The sequence below is a fragment of the Zingiber officinale genome, chromosome 8A (genome assembly GCF_018446385.1).
Source record: "Zingiber officinale cultivar Zhangliang chromosome 8A, Zo_v1.1, whole genome shotgun sequence".
In the NCBI taxonomy this organism is placed as follows: Eukaryota; Viridiplantae; Streptophyta; class Magnoliopsida; order Zingiberales; family Zingiberaceae; genus Zingiber; species Zingiber officinale.
The window spans coordinates 31,736,892-31,756,907 of NC_056000.1; the positions used below are offsets into that span (position 1 = coordinate 31,736,892).

At 35.1% G+C, this 20,016-nt stretch overlaps 2 protein-coding genes across 9 annotated transcripts; both read right to left on the minus strand.

Annotated features, from left to right (window-relative positions):
* Positions 1-1,616: 1,616 nt before the first annotated feature.
* On the minus strand, positions 1,617-19,810 carry LOC122008313 (pentatricopeptide repeat-containing protein At4g31850, chloroplastic-like). 8 transcript variants are annotated; one of them, XM_042564017.1, is made up of 8 exons: positions 16,287-19,810; positions 4,358-4,450; positions 4,208-4,283; positions 4,010-4,062; positions 2,717-2,899; positions 2,537-2,589; positions 1,992-2,169; positions 1,617-1,820 (listed from the first exon to the last, which is right to left on the minus strand). In XM_042564017.1, the coding sequence occupies exon 1, from the start codon at positions 19,577-19,579 to the stop codon at positions 16,295-16,297; it is 3,285 nt and encodes a 1,094-aa protein (XP_042419951.1). In that variant the 5' UTR covers positions 19,580-19,810; the 3' UTR covers positions 1,617-1,820; positions 1,992-2,169; positions 2,537-2,589; positions 2,717-2,899; positions 4,010-4,062; positions 4,208-4,283; positions 4,358-4,450; positions 16,287-16,294. The 8 variants fall into 8 exon arrangements, with proteins under 8 accessions (XP_042419951.1, XP_042419949.1, XP_042419950.1 ...); XM_042564015.1 differs by lacking the exon at positions 1,992-2,169; XM_042564016.1 differs by having other exon boundaries at positions 1,992-2,589.
* Positions 2,713-4,663, minus strand: LOC122010669 (probable protein phosphatase 2C 60). Its single transcript, XM_042567176.1, has 4 exons — positions 4,588-4,663; positions 4,358-4,450; positions 4,010-4,172; positions 2,713-2,839 (listed from the first exon to the last, which is right to left on the minus strand). Exons 1-4 carry the CDS (start codon positions 4,661-4,663, stop codon positions 2,713-2,715), a joined length of 459 nt encoding a protein of 152 aa, XP_042423110.1.
* Positions 19,811-20,016: the final 206 nt, after the last annotated feature.

Genomic DNA, 20,016 nt, shown 5'->3' on the forward strand with positions numbered 1-20,016 from the left:
AGAAAAAGTTTAAAAATCATCCCCTTACCTGATTGGTTATACCAATTGAAAGCCAACTTAACTCTAAATTCCTTTTGGTCTTAACACATCCTACCTCTTCTATAGTAAAAGATGATTAAGCTCCTCCTAAGTATTCTTCACAATCCATCATAAGTTATATAAAAGGAGTGAAATAAGGATATCAGTTTATAGCTCAAGTGATTAAGAGTTGGAAAGATTTTTTTTTTTCAAAAATACATGTCAGTCAAAAATTGATCGCCCCATTATGTTTATCCTACATCTAGGAGCATATCTAAGCAAAACGAGTCAATTCTCAAGAAACATTTATCAAAGACAATGTTTTCACTAAAAGGATTGTGTTCATCGAAAAGCAAACTTCTAAATAGGTAATTTTGGTATATTGGACATTTTTTAGAAAAAAAATATTCTTATTAAATAACCTTATATTTAATTCACTTCTGTGTAAAGGAGCATTAACTTTAAATCTAATAAATCTAAAATTTGAATGATATATTATAGAATATTTTTCTCAAATAGAATGATAAATCTAAGAATTGATTTTGGATGGATAATTGTAAATACTTTTTAATTTATCCTAATGATTGATTAAAAAATTTCATAAAACTAAATAAATTATCTTTAATAATAATTAATTTAAAAGCTGGATACCTAAATTGTATATATATATATAATAAGTGTAGATCAATCTAAAGTGTAATTTTTTTTAGCCTTTTACTCAAAACAATATGCAAATGCCAAACTTGTTAAACAAGATGCATCTTCTAGTAGGTGGATTACAACTCATTCATCCTCTATATAATAGATAATATATATATATATATATATATATATATATATATATATATATATATTGATTTCCAAATGAAATAAAGATAGACACAACATATGCACATGATAACCTGAAAGAAATTAAATGTTAAATTGTAATTAATAATTTTTGTATTGTACTTATGGCATGACATCTCTATTAAAATATGCATTTTATTATAATATATTGTGCTTTAACATTATTATATTAAAACTCACCGATTTACATGACATAAATATTAGATATCGTACTACGTAGTACATATATAATGGTGATATCAACTAACTAATCCTTGATCGAGCTCGAGATCAAACAAAACAATTTAATGATCGCAGGAATAAAAGTGTTGTAGCACCTGCCGTACGGAGTAACATGTCTCTGTAAGATCAAATGAGCTGAGAAAACTCATGCATTAAGATCACCGTAGAGATAGGCTTAATTGATAATAATAGTTTCAGCATGTTACATGTTAATACTTCTTCAATTAAATAACAAGTGTCCTGTAGTATGTTTTAATGATAAGTATTTAGTATAAGATTATATAGTCGGATCAAAACTCAATAGAAGATTTCATCATTTCTGTAGACTTTCCCTCATAATAATAGACAGCCTACGAGCCACTAACCTAGCGGTTTCATATTTTTTTTTTCTAATTAAATAAAAAGCAGGTGATGTCTGGGAAAGTATCCACCTGAGTGGTGACGGTCCCCTCCCTCAGTGATTGGATAACTTGGATCATGCTCAACCTTTTTGGCGATGATGAAGAACCCTAAAAAAGGACTTGGCATGCAAACCAATCAGGCATAGCACCCCGAGTCAAGATATTATTAATACTTTCCTCAACAGCATGGGGAGAAAGGAGATAATGAGAAGATGAGCCCATCATGCATGCATGCATGCTGCAGCAACTTGTCCCAGTGTCGCCCTGCACAGGCTGCACTGCTGTGCTGAGTGGGAGTGGCTGTCATCGAGTGCCCCTCTAAATTAGCTTCTGCGTGTATCGTAATAAAAGGTGATTAAATTTATATAATTTTTATAATTCATCCCTAAATTATATAATAAATAAATCATGAAATTAATTTATAATCGACTCTCAATTTAACTAGAGGACGAGAGAAATTTAGTTATGAAGATATGCATCCGTTGAAAATTAATCCTTTACCTCCAATGGAACAAATCTACCGCACTCTAATCAACTGGGCATTCCATGGGAACAGCTTCTAGATGTATGCATACCAGCAAGATGAGTGAGATCAATTGATCATTAAAATTTCCTAGTTGGGTGCATATGCCACCATTTGCTTTGATCAAGAAGATTAAGTTGCACAGTACGTTGAGATCTGGTGTGGAAGTCAAAAAGCAGCAAAGGAAATTTTCAAACAGGAACTACAGGTCATATATGTATAACTTCTAAAGGTCCTGCCTGATCAGGAATGACTAAGAACTACTACAGGTTAAGAAAATCACTGAATCACTGGAAATTGTTGTAGTTGACATCTAAAAAAGCCTTGATTAATTCACTGAAGCTTTTGCTTTTATGTGGATTTTGAGCTCAATAATGACCTCAACTTGATAGGGAGATCCTAAACTAAGTTGGTGATGCTTTTGATCAGTTGTATTGAAGAACAGTAAGTACTATTTGTGCTGTAAAATTTGAAAACTACCTGAATAACAGATATTAAATACAAATCAAACCAAAGGATTTACCTGCAAGAAAATTCAGGAACGTCGGGTATCAAGGATGACAAACTCTGAGTATCCTACGTTACAAGTGGTACTTTTAAAAATAAATTTTTTTGATGTAACAGACAGATTTGCATATAAATGATTCCTATATCATATACACCATACAAAATTGCAAGCCAGAGAATAGAATATACAACTTACTCAGCACCATCAGGTTCATCAATGGTTTCACCTGCATTGCCTTCATTGACCACTGCTTTTTCATTGGAAGCCTTTTCCGGGCCTGCTTTTTCATTAACCGAGTTTGAAGGATTTATATAATTCCTGAAAGATGATGCCCTCTTCAAACTTTACTGATTCCTCACGCATCATTGCCTTATGAAGCTTCAACCAAAAGTCAAAATCCAGCAAGGAAGAAAAATATAATAAATAAAAGTGAAGAGGATGAGCAAAGAAAATTTAAAACATTAGAAAAATATAGTTTGTCTCATGTTTACACTTGATGTATCATTGTATATCAAACAAGACAATTATAAAAAAAAACAAAAAATGGCATCAGTAGATATTAGTCTCAAGTGTATATAAATTTTTCTTTTTTACTTTTCCAGTTATTAGTAAAAAAAAACAGCCTGGTGCACGAAACTCTCGCTATGCGGGGTCCCAGGGAAAGATCCATTGTATGCAGTCTTACCTTGCTTTTTGCAAGAGACTGTTTTTAAGATTCAAATCCATGATCTTTTGATCACAAAATAACAATTTTACCGTTGAGCTAAGACTCCTTTTTTTTTCCGATTATTAGTAATGCAGTTAAAATTGTCTTAGGCAATTAAATTCCCCAAACATACTAAGAAACTAAGAGACCCAATAAATAATTCAATTATTGACCTGCCACTAATAACCACACAACGTGCGCCACAGGTAGCCAGCCAGCACAAATGATTTTTTATAAGACGAAATCAATAATTCTATCATGGCTTTGTTGCATATGCATCCACTAAAATCACAATGTTATTGAGTCTTGCATTTTTCACAAGAAATTATATTTTAGTTATATATATATATATATATATAGTTAAATAACCTGCACTTGCTTCAGTAAAGAAAAATTGCAGTTATCTACAATATATATAAATTTCAGATATACTTGCAAATAAATGTAAATCGAATTTTACTTTAGTGAAATAACAACCAAGCAAGTCGGCTATATGTATCCTTCAAATATACTAACCAACCTGACTTTACTACTTGACCAACCCACCAACATAACTGAACAATCGAGTCAACCAATCTCACTATAGTATGAACAACTCAGTTCAATCTAACTACAACTAGTTTTCCTTTGAGCTTCTTTAGTGAAGAGTGAAATTTTCACTGATGAGTATATTCAATTTGCATTTTGTATATATACAATTTACGTTGTTTATAAATTTCCTGAGAACGAAAAGTGATGCTATTGCCGGTCATCTTGAAACTAGAATTGCTGATCAGGCTTACCAGACTTCATCACATGCTATAACAATGAATTCATCTTCATGAGATGGCTCCACCTGCAAGCATATGTTTGATGTAAATATATAGACTGGTCTTCTTAACAAACCGAGCTTTTGATCTAAATGGTTAACTACAGATACGTAAAATATTTCAAATGGGCTTAAATCTGCCATAACCCAAATAGAACTGTGAAGCACTCACAATATTAATGTCGGGATTGCAAGTCAGAATTTGCTTTTCCGCAGGTAAAAATTTATTTTCCTTAAATCCATGTCACCTGGCACAAAGGGTTCTCTCAGAAGTGTCACACACTTCATTGAGCCATAAAAATTCAATTAACACTGGAAATACCAATTGATCTTGCAAGGTTTAAGCTTCCGTTTACTGGTCCAGCATGGATAAATCCTCCTGCTTTTAGGATTATCTCTTTCTCATCTTCAAGACCTGGTTTGTGATAAGTAGTTAAGCTGACAGCCTATCAAAGAACAAAAAGAGCAAACATACACATAACTATAATATCTTCCATTGATGTAGTAAAGCATATAATTGCACACATAAAATAGGATTCCTTGGGGAGAAACCTGACCCTTCCTTGACAACACAGCGAGAATCACCAGCATTTGCAACAAAAATTTGATCGTTCCTAATAACAGCCATGCAAGCTGTGCAACCAGACGTTGGCCCAGAAAAATTAGAATGTGGTCCCTAAGAAAGAATTACAAGAACATATTTATTTCGCATGGGCATGGGTTGCGTTAGGTTGCCAGCCAGCGTCAAACTATGACAAATATTCAATGAATGAATCCATTAAACTATTGTGATAATGCTAGGTTGCTCCCCGGAAAGAACGCGTTGCAGGGTCCGACTATAACGTCTCGGTAAGGACCACTACATCTCCAGAACTCGGGTGTAATGATAAATATGCAAGAGTTCGCGTTACAGGGTCCGACTGTAACGTCTCAGCAAGGACCGCTACATCTCCATAAGAACTTGGGTGTAGTGTTAAATAGGCAAAAGTTCTCACACCATAGGTTAGATAAGAACAAATATGATAGGAAAACTAATAATCTAAGATTTGGAACATGGAATATAGGAACTCTCACTGGTAAATCAATGGAGGTAGTAGATATGATGATTAGGAGAAAAATTAGTATTTTGTGTGTACAAGAGACAAAATGGATAGGCGAGAAGGCAAAGATGATAGAGAACTCGGGTTTTAAATTATGGTACACTGGAAAGAGTAAAGCAAGAAATGGAGTGGGTATCATTGTAGATAATTTGTTAAAGGATGAAGTTGTAGGAGTAGTTAGAAAAGGAGATAAATTATAGCCCTTAAGATAATAGTGGCGAAAGAAACAATGAACATAATTAGCGTATATGCACCACAAGTAGGATTAGATGAAGCTACCAAATCAAGGTTTTGGGAGGACTTAGATGAAATATTACAAAATATTCCACCAAATGAAATGATTTTAATAGGAGGTGATTTAAATGGGCATGTTGAAAATGAGGAATATGAGAAAGTACATGAGTTATGGGTTTGGAACGAGGAAGGAAAACTATATTAGATTTTGCAATAAGATACGACCTTATATTAGCTAATACGCTTTTTAAAAAGAGAAGAACACTTAGTCACATTCAAAAGTGAATAATAAATCGTAAATCGACTTTCTTATGGTTAGAAGAAGGATAGAAAGATTTGTAAAATTGCATCATCCCAGAGAAAGCTTAACTACCCAACAGGGTAGTAGTGTTGGATATACGCCTCAAACATAGTATCGATAGAAAGAAATATATACAATTCCTAGAATTAAGTGGTGGAAGTTAAAGGATGAAACAAAATATATTTAAGAAGGTAGGAATACAAGCATTAGGTGAAATATACGATGACTCTAATACGACATGGGATAAGATGGTATCAAAGTTAAAATAGTAGCTAAGAGTGTATTTGGTGAGTCAAAGGGGCATACCACTAAGTAAAGAATCTTTGTGGTGGAATGAGAAAGTACAAGAGAAAGTGAAGGAAAAACGAATAGCTTATAAAAATTATATATTTGTAAGAACGAGGAAAATTTAAAAATATACAATAGCCAAGAAAGAAGCTAAGAAAGTAATGAATGAAACAAAGAATGAAAAATTGGATACAAAAGAAGGGGAAAGAGATATTTATAGAATAGTTAAAGTGAAAACAAGAGATCTTAGCCAAATAAAATGTATTAAAGATGAATGTAATAGGTATTAGTAAATGATGGAGAAATAAAAGAGCGGTGGAAGAGATATTTTCATCAACTTTTTAATGAAGGTTTAGGTGACCAACTTAAGGTAATTTAATTAGGTCAAATGAGCGTAGAAATTTTAATTTTATCTAGAATTCAAACTTGAAGTAAAACAAACTTTAAATAAGTGATTAATGGAAAAGCCGTTGAATTTGATGATATTCTAATAGAAGTATAAAAGTGTCTGGAAAAGTAGGGTACTAAATGACTTACAAAGTCATTTAACCTATTATTGAAAATGAAGAAAATACCTTATTAATGGAGGGGAGCACTCTAATCCATTGTATAAAAATCAAAGAGACGTTCAAAATTGTGCAAATTATAAGACACTAGACTAATGAGTCATATCATGAAACTATGGGAAGACAAATAGAAAAAATATTACGGAAGAAGACTAAGGTGGTCAAAAATCAACTTGGATTCATGTTGTAATGGTCGATGATAAAAGCTATACATCTTCTTAGATAACTGATTGGAAAGTATCCGAAAAAGAAGCAAAACTTACATATAGTATTTATTGACCTAGAAAAAACTTATGACGGAGTCTTGAGGAAAAATATGTAGAGAATTTAAAAAAAAGAAAGGTGTGAGCGTAGTGTATATTAAAAAAATTAGGGATATCTACGAAGATGTAATGACAAGAGGGAAGATTCTAGGCGAATAAACCAAAGTATTTTTTATAAAGATAGGTAACTTGAAGTTTATATCTTTTTATCCTAGTCATAGATGAACTCACTGTACATATCCTAGACAAGTTACTATGTTGCGTATTGTTTGCGAATGACATTGTTTCAGTTGATGAGATACTTAAAGGAGTAAATGCTAAATTTAAATCTTGAGAGGAAACACTAGAAGGAAAAGGTTTTAAACTTAGTAGATTAAAGACAGAATATATGGAATTTAAATTTAGTAATATTAGAATCGTTATTGCAAAAGGATGAAGGTTAATAGAGGGATTTGCACATTGGGAGCTTTTAGAAAGATTTAATATATTGGACATTCAGCAGTGAGCGCCTTATGGACCAATATGTTGTGGACTAGGTGTTTTGGGAGGCTATAGAACAAACTTAAAGGTAACCAGGATGATTGAAATAGAGGAGAATGTTGGATATTCTGTGACTCAGAGCATAAGATGAGAGTTGCAGAGATGAGGATGTTAAGGTGGATGTGGACATACGAAGATGGACAAAATAAGAATGAGAGGATTAGAGAGAGTCTGGTTAGTCTATTGAGGACAAACTCCGAGAGACACGTTTAAGATGGTACGGAAATGTAGTTAGACGACCAATAAATGTTCTAGTTAGGCGATCTGAAACTATGATAAACATGCATATCAAACGAGGAAGACCAAAAAAGACTTGGTTAGCAACAATAAAACAAGATAAAATTTATTTAAATATAGATGATGATATAATAAGAGATAGAGCTCAATGGCGTAAAAGGATTTATACAACCGACCCCACCTAGTGGGAAAAGGCTTGGTTGTTGTTGTTGTCATGGGCATGGGCAAAAGGAATATAATCTCAAATAGGTGATCTTTTTTTTTGGGGGGGGGGGAATGAATTTTACAAGTAAGAAGGATATATATTCTGTTTTTGTCTCCAATAATGAAGTAACGTGGTATATGCAAGTTTGGATGTCTAACTTGCCGCCTGCAACCCTAAAGTTGATAAGAGCATGAATAATGATGTTCAAACTACTTCAACTCGACTGCTAGGCGTCTAGGAGAGTTGGGAAAAGGGAGAGAAAGAAGAATTAGCAGGATAAACTACTTCATAGTACTGAAAGACAATCCTATCACCATCAGGTGAAGAACCTTAGCTTAATCAAAGAAACCTTGCTCCATAATATGGACAATAATACCTGCATTTAGCTTTCCAATCTGGAAGCACAAGTATAACAAAATTGATATTTAATATGAAATGTGAACAAAGATGCACCAACTACCTGGTACCGGCAGAAAATAAATGATTATTAAGTCGCATAATTTCAGTTTCAATGAAGTTCAAACTAGAATCGCACACCTTGTATGTGTTAACTTTATCATAGTAACTTTCATGGGATATTGTGATCAACCAACATGTATGCGATGATTTTCCAACAAATATCATTTTGTAATGCAGCATCTATTCTGAAGATGTGAATGCAAGGCATATCAAGGAAAATAGCTTAATTACTTTCTCATCTCTAAATTGATGTCTTGATATAAAAATAATTCAAAATAAAACCAATATTATCATGATTCATGAAAACTAAGCATCTTGGCCTTTAAGAATATACTGTACATTGTAGATGAATATTCAACATTACCAATAGGAGTTGGAAAAGGGGAACTTTGGCGTAATGGTAAAGTTGACCAATAGAAGTTGGAAACATTCCATTATTGATGGTTGTAAAATATTTACAAGGAATCTAGATGATTAAACTTTAGGCAATGCTCAGGCTGCCAACATAAGGGCATCTATTTTTGTTGCAATGTAGCATATCAAGAAGGATTGAAACAGGAAGATATATAACAGATATGGTTTTCTTCTTATGCATTGTCAAGATATGTGGATACTGACGTTGTAAATTGAAGTTCAGAAGTAGATTTGAAATCAATGTAAGGAAGCCTACTCTTAGCTATGTTGTTTATGTCAAAGGTAATATTTTTACTGAGCATGTTATAATTGAGCTGGAGGATGAATTGATGGTGTACTTTCTTGGTGGTTGGAGTTAGCAACATATGGATAAATTACATTTCAGCTACAAATCTATGCTTCTTCTGAATTGCTGGCTACTAAGGAATGCTATGGTTTTTTTCAAGTCAGCCTTCATGTATGATGAGATGTAGGGGTGTCAATTCGGGTGGGTCGGGTCGGGTTGGATTTTTTTTTTGTTTTTTTTTACCCAACCCGAACCCGACCCGAACCCGAGTTCAACCCAAAACACCTAAATCCGAACCCGAATCCGACCAACCCGATCAACCAGAACCCGACCCATATAATCCGTAAATCCGATTCAAAACGACTTTTTTTGGCTATTTTCCTTATAATTCTTCACTTTTATCTCAATACTCCATCATTATCATACAAACATGATATTAATATACATAAAAGCATCTAAATTTTTAAAATAAAATTTGATTTAACCCCAAAAAACCCCACAAAACTCTATATTTAAGTCAACCCGCGTCCACCCGGGTCAACCCGAACCCGACCCGACCCAACCCGAAAATTTTTAACTCTCCAACCCTCCAACCCGAACCCGAAAATGCCCAACCCGAACCTGATTTTTTTCGGGTCGACTCGGGTTGGGTCGTCGGATCGGGTTCATTTTTGACACCCCTAATGAGATGATGTTATGTCAGAACGGGGTACAACAAAGAGGTTGATGTTGTGGCTAAGTATGTTTGGGAAGTGAGTGACCGTGTGCTTGTGGAAGGTCTATCAAGCTGTTGTATTTCCTGGGTGATCGAATGAAGTATTTATTTTTCTTTAGAAAAGGATAAATATGCAAAAGGTCCCTGTGAAATAATATATTTCCTACTAAATTAAAAGGAATAAAATAAGGGGGCGTTTGGTTTAGAGGAATAGGAGTGGGGAATGACAATGGGAATGGGAATGGGAATCATTGATTGTCATTGTTAATATTTGGATTATAGGAATAGAAATGCAAATAAGGGAATGAATCCTTGAAATTGGATAATAACTCATTCCCATGTACCTCCCCTTCAATGAGTCATTACTCTATTTTCATCAATCAAAATATTTCCTTATTCCAAAAATACCCTTGACCTAAAACTAAAATTTTCTCCCTTAATACTAAATATCAAAATATATTTATTTATTTTTTCTTTCATATCACTTCTCTCTCCTTATTCTCTCTCATCATATTTTCTCTCTCATCATTTTATCACACACTTTCTCTCTCCTTAATCTCTCCTATCACATTCTCTTTTCTCTTTTTTTCTCATTACACTTTCTCTCTCATCATACTTTCTCTCTCCTCAATCTCTTCCATCGCACTCTCTTCATTCCTTTTCTCTCATCATACTTTCTCTCTCCTCAATCTCTCCCATCACACTATCTTTTCTCTTTTTTTCTTATCACACTTTCGCTCTCATCACACTTTCTCTCTCCTCAATCTCTCTTGTCACACTCCCACTTTTTTTTTTCCTCAACACACTCTCTCTCATCATACTTTCTCTCTCCTCAATCTCTCCCATCACACTCACTACTCTCTTTTTTCCTCATCATACTTTCTCTCTCCTCAATCTCTCTCATCACACTCTCTCCCCTCATTTTTCTCATTACATTTTCTTTCTCTTCATCCTCTCCCATCATACTTTCTCTCACATCATATTTTCTCTCTCATCTTCTCTCATCATGATCTCTCCTATCACACTCTCTTTTCTCATTTTCTCTTATCACACTTTCTCTCTCTTCATCCTCTCCCATCATACTTTCTCTCACATCATATTTTCTCTCTCATCTTCTCTCATCATGATCTCTCCTATCACACTCTCTTTTCTCATTTTCTCTTATCACACTTTCTCTCTCTTCATTCTTTCTCATCACACTTTTTCTCTTATCACACTTTCTCTCTCATCAGACTTTCTCCCTCATCATTCTCTTTCATCATATTTTTCTCTCACATCTAATTTTTTCTCTTATTTTCCTTTAAGGGTAAAAAGGGAAATTTTGATTTATTCCGATAGAAAATATGCAACTAACCAAACATTACTTTAAGAGTGATATTCATGCTCATACTCATTCTCATTCCACAATACAATGATTCTCATTCCGAATCCTATTCCTAGGAAAGAACCAAACGCCCCCTAAATTGTTAACAATAACTTTGTATTCCAACAATAACAACCAAGCCTTATCCTACTAAATGGAACTGGCTATATGGATCCTTTTACATCATTAGATTCTATTCCCTACTATATCATCATTTATATTTAAATAAATTTTATCTTACTTTATTGTTGTTAATCAGGTCTTTTTTTTTATAAACCTCTTCCTCGTTTGATATGGGCATTTGTCATAGTTTCATATCGCCCAACTAGAGTATTTATTAGTCGTTCAAGTACATGTTCGTACTATCTTAAACATCTCCCAGAGTTTTCTCTCAATAGGTGCAACCCGACTTTTTCTCTAATATTTTCATTTCTTATCCTGTCCATCTTTCTCATAGTTGCAGAAATGAAGATGTTAAGATGGATGTATGGACATACGAGAATGGATAGAATAAGAAATGAAAACATTAGAGAGGAAGTTATAGTTGTATCTATTGAGGGAAAACTCCGAAAGACAAATTTAAGATGGTACAGATATGTAAATGCTCCAGTTATGCAATGTGAAATTATAACAAACATGCACATGAGGAAGACAAAAAAAATTTGGTTAAATAAGATAAAATTTATTTAAGTATAGATAATGATATAATAGGGGATAGAACCCAATGACATAAAAAGATCCATGTAGTCGACCCCACCTAGTAAGATAAGGCTTGGTTGTTGTTGTTGTCGTACCCTATCCATCCTTGTATGCTCACACATCCACCTTAACATCATCATCTCTACAACTCTCATGTTCTGCGCATGTGCTCACATCATAGCATAACATTCAACTCCATACAATATAGCAAGTCTAACTGTCGTTTTGTAAAACTTTCTTTTAAGTCTTAGAGGTACTTTACAATCACACAAAACACTTGATGCTCTCCTTCATTTCAACTACTTGTATTTTATGTAAGACATTTTTTTCAATCCCTCCGTCCTTTTGCAAAAATGATCCTAAATACTTAAAACTCTTATTTACAAACTCATCATCTTCTATCTTAACAATTAGCAATTATGTTATTACGTCTAATATTGTTAAATTTAAATTTTATATATTATGTCTTTACTCTACTAAGTCTAAAGTATTTCACTTCTAATGTTTCCTGTCAAAATTCTAATTTAGCATTTACTCTACTAAATCAACATCATCTATAAACAACATGCATTACAGTACTGTATCAAATGTGTTTAGTGAGTTCTAAAAATATAGAGATTTAGAGTTGATCCTTAATATAACCTTATCTTTACGGGAAATGATTCAGTTAATCAGCTTGAAGTCTTCACTCTCGTCATTACATTTCATACATATCCTTAATTAGTTCAATATACACTATGCTAACACTGCTCTTTTCTAGCGTTGTTCATATAATTTACCTTGGTCCTTTATCATAAGCTTTTTCTAGGTCGACGAATATCATGTGTAAGTCTTGCTTCTATTACTTTTCAATTAGTTGTATGAGAAGATGTATAACTTCTATTATACCTCTCAAGCATAAATTTAAATTGATTTTCGATCACCATGGTCTCCTTAGTCTTTTTTCTATTACTCTTTTTGACAGTTTCATGGTACGACTCATTTGGTTAATACCCCTATAGTTTGGACAATTTTGTACGTCTTCTTTATTCTTATATAAGGAAACTAAAGTACTTAACCTCCATTGATTAGACATTTTTTAGTTTTCAGTATCAAATTGAATCACTTTATGAGTCATTCAATACTTTATTTCCCAATGCACTTTCATACCTCTATCTGGTTCAATAGTTTTCCATTTTATATCCCATTTAAAACTTGCTATACTTCTTAAGATTAAATTATACGATAAAAATTTAAATTTCTATACTCATTTGACCTACTTAAATTACCTAAATTAAGTTGATCATCTAAATCTTCATGAAAATACTTATTCCATCGCTCTTTTATTTCTCATCATTTACTAAAACCCTATTGCATTTATCTTTAATACATCTTATTTGGATAAGATCTCTTATCTTCCTCCCTCTCACTTTAGTTATTCTATAAATGTCTCTTTCCCCTTCTTTTGTATTTAATTTTCAATATAAGTATATAAAAATTTCATTCTTAGCTTTATTCACTGCTTTCTTGCCCTTTTTCTTGGCTACTGTATATATTTTTTTAAGTTTTCCTTATTCTTAAAAGTATATAAGTCTTTATAAGCTATTCATTTCTCTTGCACTTTGTCATTCCATCATCGAGATTCTTTACATGGAGGTGTATGTCCCTGATTCATTAAGTACACTCTTGGTTATTATTTTCAACTTTGATATCATCATATCCCATGTCGTATTCGAGTCGCCATATATTTCTCCTAATACTTGTAATCGTACCCTGTCCTTAAATATGTTTTGCTTCCCATCCTTTAACTTCCACCATTTAATTTTAGGAATCATGCACATTTTCCTTCTATTGATACTATGCTTGAGGCGTATATTTAACATTACTAACCTATGTTGGGTAGTTAAATTTTCTCCAAAAATAACCTTGCAATCTTTACAAATCTTTCTATCATTCTTCCTAACCATAAGAAAGTCAATTAGTGAATTATTATTCCACTTTTGAACGTGACAAAGTGTTCTTCTCTTTTCTTAAAAAAAACATATTAGTTAGTATAAGGTCATATACTGTCACTTCTTCATTTCTTACTCCTACATGCCTATTTAGATATCCTCCTATTAAGATCATTTCGGTTGGCAGAATATTTTGTAATACCTTATCTAAATCATTCCAAAATCTAGATTCGGTATGTTCATCTAATTTTATTTGAGATGTATATATACTTATTACATTAATAGTTTCTTTCACCGCTACTATATTAGGAGATATAATCCTGCTACTTTGTCCTTTAGCGAACTATCGACAACAATACCTCCTCCATTTCTTGTTTTACTCCTTCCTGTGTACTATAACTTAAAACTCAAATTCTCTATCATCTTTGTCTTTTCCTACCCATTTTGTCTCTGGTAAATAAAATATCAATTCTTCTTCTAATCATCATATCGATTACCTCCATTGCTTTACCAGTGAGTGTTCCTATGTTCTATAGTTCAAATCTTAGACCATTGATTTTCTTATAATATTTGTTCTTATCCAACCTATAGTTTGAGAACTCTTGCATATTTAATACTACACCAAAGGTCTCATGAGAGATGTAGTGGTCTTTGCGTTATAGTCGGATCCTCCAACGCGAACTTTTACATATTTAGCATTACACCCGAGTTCTCATAGAGATATAAACATCCTTGTCGAGACCTTATAGTCAGACTCTGTAACACGTTCCTTTCGGAGAACATCCTATCATTAGCATAATAGTTTGATAAATTCATTCATTGAACATTTGCCTGAAAGTCCACGTTGGTCGGCAACCTAACGTGCAACCCTCGCCCTTTCTCAACTGGGCTTGGGACCGGCTATGGCCGGGTTTATAACTTCATATTACACCTCAAGAAAAATATGCTAAAAATAAAAGTTTGACCAATGAAGTTTGGCAAAAAAAAAATGTTCTTCTCAAGAAAGTCAAAATGATTGTGTCTTATCACCTAAATCACAAAAAGGAGCAAAAAGTTTACCTTTTTCACCGAGTGCACATTTTGCATTTTATACTCATAGGCAGAGAGCACATTGAATAGCAAGCAAAAAGGCTAAATGGTAAGAGGGCACTCCTTTAGCTTTAAAGGCCAAGAGACCCTCTTCCTTGCAGAGAAGTACCAAAGGCTCCTTGGCACCCCTACAAGAGCCGAACATACTATTGACTCAGCTAACCAATGAAAGCAAACAATCAAAACCCTAGAGATTGTTGTCATTGGCAAGCGAGCATAAGCCGTGAATTGGAGTGAGGAAAAGTAAGTGGCTCAGCAACTTAGTCGCAAGTGGACTATAGTTTAGTCAACAGGTTCACTGGAGAGACAAGTGACTTTCCAATTTATGAAGTTATATCTCAATCAGTTGACTAAAAAGACAAGTTTGGCCAATATGTATGGCGATATCCCTGTTGCAAGGAGTTGAGTTATTCTCTCAGACATAGTCAAGCCAAGTGTCCTTTAGTTAGTCAAAGTTAGACCTACAGAAAGCATAATTTATTTTGACTATGCTTCTTACTCTCAGTTACTGATTAGTGATTACAAATCTTGTCTTTTACAATTATTGTTTTTAACCTATTGTAAGTTTTCATGCATTGGTGAGTTTGACCTATTTGTTTGATTCGCTAATCCACCCAGTTTGCTCATTCCAAGCAACAGTTACTGATTACAAATCTTGTCTATTACAATTATATTTTTAACTGATTGTAAGTTTTCGTGCATTGGTGAGTTTGACCTATTTGACTAGTTCGCTCAATCCACCCAGTTTGGTTATTCCAAACAACTTGTGGTGCTTCTAAGCTAGGTTAGTCTGTTTGGTGAATTGATCTAGCTAACCCTTTTCATTAACTTGATTCAGTTGGCATGCTCAATCAGCCGTAAATCTAACTATCCATTTTGTTCGTCCAATCTAACCAACCTGATATTTACTTAGGTGGTAACCTCCGAGTCTTAAATTATGGGAAATTTCCCTTTTATAAAACAATAATAGCATAGATACAATATCTTATTCCCTAATTTTGACAGACCCGCTACTCACCAACTTGATTTTGCTGCTTGACCAACTCACCTCCATAACTGAGTAATCGAGTCAACCAATCTGACTAGTATGAACAACTCAGTTAGTTCAATCCAACTATAATTATTTTTCCATTGAGCTTCTTTAGTGCAGAGTGAACACTGATTATATTCGACACAAATAATATTCCCTTTACTTCATAGCTCCAACATTATTTACAGCAACTCAAGGTCTTCTACGTTCTAACATTTCTACACAGAGCTCATTTTGCTTTCCTCATTCAGCTGTTCCAGTGGGTTTGTAACTATCTCTTAACAGTAGAGGAAGCACATCTTTTGGATAGTCTCATACGTTACCAAAAAGATCAATCACTAGTTGTTTTGAGAAACTTCATAAGTGAAGTGCAAGATGCACTAAAATTGATATCTAAAGAGTTATCAAGAATTCATCATACTTAATGTACCAAAATTCCATACTGAGTATGATACAGTTTGTTGTTAGTTGACATCAAATTCTATATCCAGAACAAGATACATAATGCAATTCATATAAATAAACTCTAACCTGTAACATCATGGATTAGGAAGCTGGATAAACGTTCCTGAATTAGGACTGCACCCTCCAATTAGCATTTTCTTATACATCGAATATGCATGGTCAGTATTACCTGACACACTGTAACCTCGAATAAGTGCATTATATGTGAAGACATTAGGTCGGAAACCTTTCAATTGGAGTTCTTCGTACATCTTTGCAGCTTCAGTAACCATCCCAGCTTTCCCAAAGGTCAGTATTAAAGAATTATAAGTATACAAGTCAGGAAATATTCCTCTATCTTGCATTTCCTTAAAGAGAGTCATAGCTTCTTGTACTCTCTGACATTTCCCAAGACCATTAATCATCAAATTGAAGATGATCAAATCGAGTTCCAGACCAGTTAACCTTACTTCCTTAAAGTAGCACCAAGCATCTTCAGCTCTACCAGCCATGCAAAGTGTGTCTATAAGAATTGTGTAAGACTTCACATCTGGCTTGATACCTTCTCTAATCATCTTTTCAAATGTCTGAAGAGCCTTTTCGACATCGCCAGATTTTCCATATCCATTTATGAGAATATTATATATGGCAGAGCTAGGTTTACATCCATACTCAAGCATCTCTCTGAACAGATGTTCTGCCTCAGGTACTCTCCCTGATTTCAAGAGTCCATCAAGAAGAGGACCATATGTGCATGGTGTAGCATAAAAACCCTCGGACATAAGGTCATAATACAAGTCAATTGCCTGATCCAGTAAGTTGGACTTGACAAGGCCTGATATGATTGTATTGTAGGTTATGTTGTTTGGTTGGCAGCCTCTAAAACGCATCTCTTCTTTCATCTTTAACAAATCTGCTATTCTTGATGAGTTGCCATAAGCAACAAGGAAAGCATTGTAGGTGAAAACATCTGGCCAGCATCCAGCTGTTTTCATCTCTGCAAAGATCCTTTCAGCTACTTCAACTAAATTGACTTCAAGGAGCCCAATAATAAGAGGGTTATATGTTTCAATGGTTAGTGAAATATGGTAGCCTTTGAACTTCTCAAAAACAGTATATGCATCCCATGCTCTCCTACACCCACAAAGAGACTTAATAAGAGGGCACAACAATGTGTCATTTTGGAACATACCATTTTTAGTGACCTTTTCAGCAAACTTAATTGATTGATCAATTCCAGTTTCATTTATTATGCCTTCTGTAAGAGATGCCCATGAAGACCTATCTGTTATAGCATCAGGCTGAAGAGCATAAGCCTCGGTAACATAGATAGCATTTTCCAGCAACCCATTTCTGAGAAGCATAGGCAAGATGCTGCATAGAGTTACAAAATCAGGAAAAAGAACTTTTCTCATTTGATGAAAGAGCCATATTGCTTCATTAACTCTATCTTCCTTACCTAAACCATGAATTACAGTATTATAAGATAGACAATCAGGTAGACATTCCTCTTCTGTCATTCCGTACAACATTTTCACTGCACGGTCTACCTCACCATTTCTACAGAGACAGTCTAACAAAGTATTGTATGTTATTGTATCCGGAGGAGAAACATGATTTCTCATATGCCGAAACAACTCCATGGCTTTCTCAACTTTTCCCTCTTTTCCTAATCCTGACAGTAACGTGTTGTATGTTACTACAGTGGGCTCAAGATTCATCGTCTTCATACCAAAATAGACTGTCCAAGCTTCATATCCTCTACCAGCCTTGTAGAGGGCATCAATCAACGAATTGACAGTAATCTCATCCGGGTTGCACCCACTTTGTCTCATTTCATTGAACAACCTCAGAGCTTCATCAACTTTTCCAACCCTGTTGCAACATTTAATCATTATGCTATATGTAATAGTATCAGGAGAAATACCAACATCCTTCAATTCCTGAAAAACTTCAATAGCCTGTCCAAGTCTCCCAGACTCTGCAAGACCATACAAGCATGCATTGCAAGCAACAATATCCGGAACAATTCCCTTTCTCTTCATAACCTCATATGTCTGAAATGATTTCTCAAAATCTCCAGATTTTGCATAGTGGTCAATGAAAAGGATATAGGTATAAGCTGTTGGCTTTGGACCATGAATATTCAAATGGTTAAAGAGCTCTTGAGCATCATCCAGCCTGTTCACTCTAAGAAGGCCACCAATTAACGTATTATAAGTATGCAAGTTTGGCAAAATCCCTTCCTCTTCCATGATTTCCAATGTTTTAGTAGCTTCTTCAGTCTTACCTTGTTTGTGCAAAGCGTTTATCAGAATAGTATAAGCAACTACATCAGCGCGATAACCATCCTTTTCCATTTCTTCCCAAAATCGTTGCACTGAATTAAAATCCCCGCCGTCACCAAATTTGTCCAACAATGTGATATAAGTCACCCTATCTGGCTTCTGCTCACTAGCCTTCATCTTCCAGAATATTTTCTCTGCTTCAGTGAGCCTCCCTGCTCTGCAAAGCACCTCTATTAGTACAGTGTAAGTTACTACGTCAGGTTGACACCCTTGTTCCTCCATTCTCCTAAGGAGACCATAAGCTTCATTGATTCTTCCTGCTTGGCCAAGAACCCGAATGCATATGGTGAAGGTGTATACATTTGGACTCAACCCTTGCACTTCCATCTCATCCAAAAGTTCCATCACAGCCACTGTCTCCCTCCTCCTGCCCAAATCTACCATGAGAGCAGAATAAGTTCTAATACTTGGCATTTTTCGTTCTGATATCATCTGCTTGTAAACCTCCAGTGCGGCTTTACTGAATTTAGCACGAAGAAGGAAATGTATCAGTCCATTGTAAGAGAAAGAATTCATCACGAACCCAGCCTCCTGCATCCTTGAAAGTGCGAGCGGGGCATTCTGCAGCCCCCCACGGACGCCAAGGGCCTTGAAAATGATCAAAAAAGTGCTGGGGCTCCGTTTCACAATCTGCCTCTGCATTAAATCAAACACAAGGCGCATGTCGTCCACTCTGACACGAACCCTCAAGAAGTCAAGCATGTAGTCAAAGGATTCAGTCGTGTGGACGGCCACCGGCCGCTGGGCGACCTCCGTGAAGAACGAAAGGGCCTGAACCGGGTCGGAGATCGACTTGAGGGCATCAAGCACACCACCGGAACCGACGCTAACATCCAATTCAGTGCGTCCCATCTCCCCGAAACTCTGAGGACTGCCTAAACGGACATAAACCCGCTTCTTCCTGGGGTCTGAGAGTGGTTTGGGATTCCCAAATTTCCGCCTTTGGGAAGGGCAAGCTCTAGCGAAGGCGAGCGGTTTGGAGGTGCAAAAACTAGGGAGGTCGACGACGACTGAAGCCACTGAGATATCCATGGCGAATCAAAGCCAGACAATCTGGGAGAACAACCGCCAACTTAATCCGATTCGACTTTCGGAATCGTGCGACAATAAGGAGATCGAAGAGGCGTAAAGGATGGAGAAATCAGGGAGCTGGTAGTTGATTTCGGTATCTTCGTTCCGGATGCCGAGAGAAGAAAAGGGATAGCTTGCGCGAGTCAGGCAGAAGGGATACACATACTATCATGAATGCAATGCTATGCGATGCGATGCGACTCCACTGGGATTTTTTGGGCGGTTCATCAACCGTGACGGCCCGGGTTAATCCCGGACCATGCCTAGTGTGGCTCGGTGTTAGATTAAGGGTAAATTTGCATGCACTCCTCATTAGTAAACATAATTTTACATGTAGTCCTCATTCATGAAATTTTTTTTTTCACTCCCTAATCAAATATATTTACCTAATTGCACAT

Coding starts and splice junctions, on each gene's coding strand:
- LOC122010669 (XM_042567176.1), bottom strand. CDS start 4,663: ATGGCTGTTATTAGGAACGATCAAATTTTTGTTGCAAATGCTGGTGAT. Junction 4,451..4,587: donor TGTTGTCAAGGAAGGGTCAG/GTTTCTCCCCAA, acceptor ATCACAAACCAG/GTCTTGAAGATGAGAAAGAG. Junction 2,840..4,009: donor ATAGCATGTGATGAAGTCTG/GTAAGCCTGATC, acceptor ATCATCTTTCAG/GAATTATATAAATCCTTCAA.
- LOC122008313 (XM_042564020.1), bottom strand. CDS start 19,579: ATGGATATCTCAGTGGCTTCAGTCGTCGTCGACCTCCCTAGTTTTTGC.